Genomic DNA, 3,139 nt, shown 5'->3' on the forward strand with positions numbered 1-3,139 from the left:
GACCGTCAGCCTATCATCTGGATACCACCAGCAGTCGAACGGGCAGACAGAGAGGAAGATCCAGAGATTGGTCGCTTCCTCCGTACCTTCTGTCACGGCCACCAGGACTCTTGGAACCAGTTCCTGGGTTGGGCCGAGTACGCGCAAATCTCCATGCAACAACCTTCCACTGGACTCACTCCCTTCCAGTGCATACTCGGTTACCAACCCCCATTGTTCCCCATCAGTCGACTACAGGTTCTGAGAGAGCAAGAGGGTCTGTTTCCACCAGTTTCAACAGGCCTTGCACAGACGCAGGATGACAGCCGACCTTCACCATTCCAACGCTCCAGCATACCAACCAGAAAAGAAGGTCTGGCTGTCAACCAGGAACATCAGACTGTGTCTGCCTTGCCGAAAGCTGAGTCCCAGGTGGGGCAGCAGCTGAACCCTTCTCATCCTGGACGACGGAGCAGCCTATGAAGTACACGAGATCTTGGACTCCCGGCGCTGTGATTGTCAGCTGGATTATCTCATGGACTGGGAAGGCTATGGTCCCGAGGAGCGCTCATGGGTCCCCAGAAACGACATACTCGACCCCAACTTGCTGGTCACCTTCCACGTTACTCATCCCAACAGACCTGCCCCACGTGGAAGAGGATGACCACCATGACGTCTCAGGAGCAGGCCCTGGAAGGGGGGGGTACTGTCACAGACACGCCAGGCTCTAGCACCGTCCAATCACAGTGCACAGCTTACCTAAAGAATCTTGCTAGTGGTCACTGCCGTGATCCAGCACAAATCATATCCTCCCTTGTAAAAAGGTGGTTTTCATGATCATGCTCTGCCTCTGACATATTTTAAGATATGTCAGTACAAGCATATCAGTCTACACATAATGTGTTAAATACTTCATTTTTAAACTACACAAAGATATGTGTAAAAAAAGTAAATTTTTCTACACACTTTTAGTTAATATTGACACGAAATGCGTGAATTAGAGTGTTGCACATCATTTGTGCCTTTACTTATAACTTAGCCACAATCAGTAGTTTAAAAAAAAATATTACATGTTCAGATATTCATACAATAACATATTTTGGGTACAATGAAAGTTTTGAGGAAATGATCAAAAATGCCAGCTCTAATTATTTGCAGTGGAAAGTTTGGAAAGCACTAGATGCAGAATTATGCTAAATTTATTTATGTTTTACATATAGGCTATAAATTAATGTTTCCAGTGAAATCAAACCTCAGAGGACTTTGCAGCACTTATGCCACAACAGGCCTCCTGAGTCATGTTAGATACAATAAAAACACTAGCACACACTGGTGACTCCACAGTCCCACTAAATCAGAACACAAATAGAGCTCATTACCTGAAGATGCAATGATGGTCATTTCAGAGTATATAACAGAGGGTATTTCTAATAATTAAAAATTAAATTAATAATTGTTATATTACTAATTAACTTAAGACTTTACATTTAAGTTCACATTAAATGGTATAAGACAATGAGTCTAAATATTCTAAGCTGATTGTTTATTTGTTTTTTTATATGTAAAAAACACAAACTTTGTTTGCTCTATTTTTCAGGTCAATGAAAGTATTTCTTGTGAAAGGAAAATGGAGAATGGAACATACTTTTACTTCATGTTGTTTGAAAATCTTGGGAGCATAAAATATGCTTTTTTCACTTTGGGGTTTATTTTTTACTGTGCTGTCATTTACTTTAATGTCATTATTATTCTTGTAATATTTCTGGAAAAGACATTGCACCAGCCCATGTACATTCTGATTTCATGCTTGTCCATCAACTCTGTATATGGTACAGCTGGCTTTTTCCCAAGGTTACTGACAGACCTGCTCTATGATACACACAGAATCTCCTATGAAGCATGTCTCATACAGAGTTTTGTCATTTACTCATATGCATCTTTTGAGCTTACAATATTAATGCTAATGGCATTTGATAGGTTTGTTGCAATCAGCAAACCTTTGCATTACAACAACATAATTACCACACGGTTACTAACTTTTTTAATAGTTATAGCATGGCTTTATCCAATCACTTTTGTTGGTATTGGTGGTCTTTTCACTGCCAGGCTTAAAATCTGTGGTAACAAATTGTTAAGGGTGTACTGCCACAACTATGAAATTGTCAAACTCTCATGTGTAAACGATACTGTAAATAATAATATTTATGGCCTGATTGTAATGATCACAACCATTTTTATCCCTTTGAGTTTTATAATATATACCTATGTCAGAATTATTATCATTTGTCAAAGAAGCACACGAGAGTTCAGGAGCAAAGCATATCAAACTTGTATTCCACACATAGTGATCCTTTTAAATTTCTCAGTTGCTGTTTTTTGTGAGCTCACTTTGAGTCGATTTGTGAATGGGGAACTTCCTATAGCACTGACTGTTGTCATTTCACTTGAATTTATTGTTGTACCACCCATTGTAAACCCTATTGTTTATGGTCTAAACTTTCCTGATATCCGCAAAAAAATTAGACATCTTATAAAAGCCTCCAAATAGCCTGTAAATATTTTTTGTGAAAAATTGGGGTTTTGTAAACACAATCACAGATTAACTTTCTTAACTGAAAGAATAAAGGAGACATCCATATTTTATCAAATCAGATTATTAACTACAGAATATAAGCTATATATTTATATATATATACACACACACACACACACACACACACACACACACACACACACACACACACACACATACACACACATACTTTTTATCAAATAATTACCAATCATGATATTTGGTGTAGTTATATCTATTGTCAATAGAAATAATAATAAAAGTGATTCCATGCTAGAATACTAACACTATTATTTTCAAACCAGCTTGCAATGAGTAAACTAGAAGAATTCCAGAAAGCAGTATTAGATTTTGCTGATGATCTTTATTATGTAAAACCACAAACAAATGAAGAGAAGAAAAAGAGGCAAACATAAAGCTCAAACATTATACACAGTGTATACATATTGGAAACACAGCTTGCCTACAATGTCTCATGAAATATAGGTTTTAATTTACTATCAATGTGTAACACAGATTGTTAAAAAAAATTGCACCTTTCTAAAAAAAAAAAGCATTTTAATGAAATATCTAATTTGTTTTAATTTG

The 3,139-nt window shown here is 37.2% G+C and overlaps 1 protein-coding gene across 1 annotated transcript; it reads left to right on the forward strand.

Annotated features, from left to right (window-relative positions):
* Positions 1-755: 755 nt before the first annotated feature.
* On the forward strand, positions 756-2,535 carry LOC125262066 (olfactory receptor 51L1-like). The gene is made up of 2 exons (XM_048180627.1): positions 756-1,400; positions 1,577-2,535. Exon 2 carries the CDS (start codon positions 1,607-1,609, stop codon positions 2,525-2,527), a length of 921 nt encoding a protein of 306 aa, XP_048036584.1. The 5' UTR covers positions 756-1,400; positions 1,577-1,606; the 3' UTR covers positions 2,528-2,535.
* Positions 2,536-3,139: the final 604 nt, after the last annotated feature.

This window comes from Megalobrama amblycephala, unplaced genomic scaffold (assembly GCF_018812025.1).
Source record: "Megalobrama amblycephala isolate DHTTF-2021 unplaced genomic scaffold, ASM1881202v1 scaffold583, whole genome shotgun sequence".
NCBI lineage: Eukaryota > Metazoa > Chordata > Actinopteri > Cypriniformes > Xenocyprididae > Megalobrama > Megalobrama amblycephala.

Excerpts from the sequence above, each read along its gene's own strand:
- LOC125262066 (XM_048180627.1), top strand. The coding sequence starts at position 1,607 with ATGGAGAATGGAACATACTTTTACTTCATGTTGTTTGAAAATCTTGGG.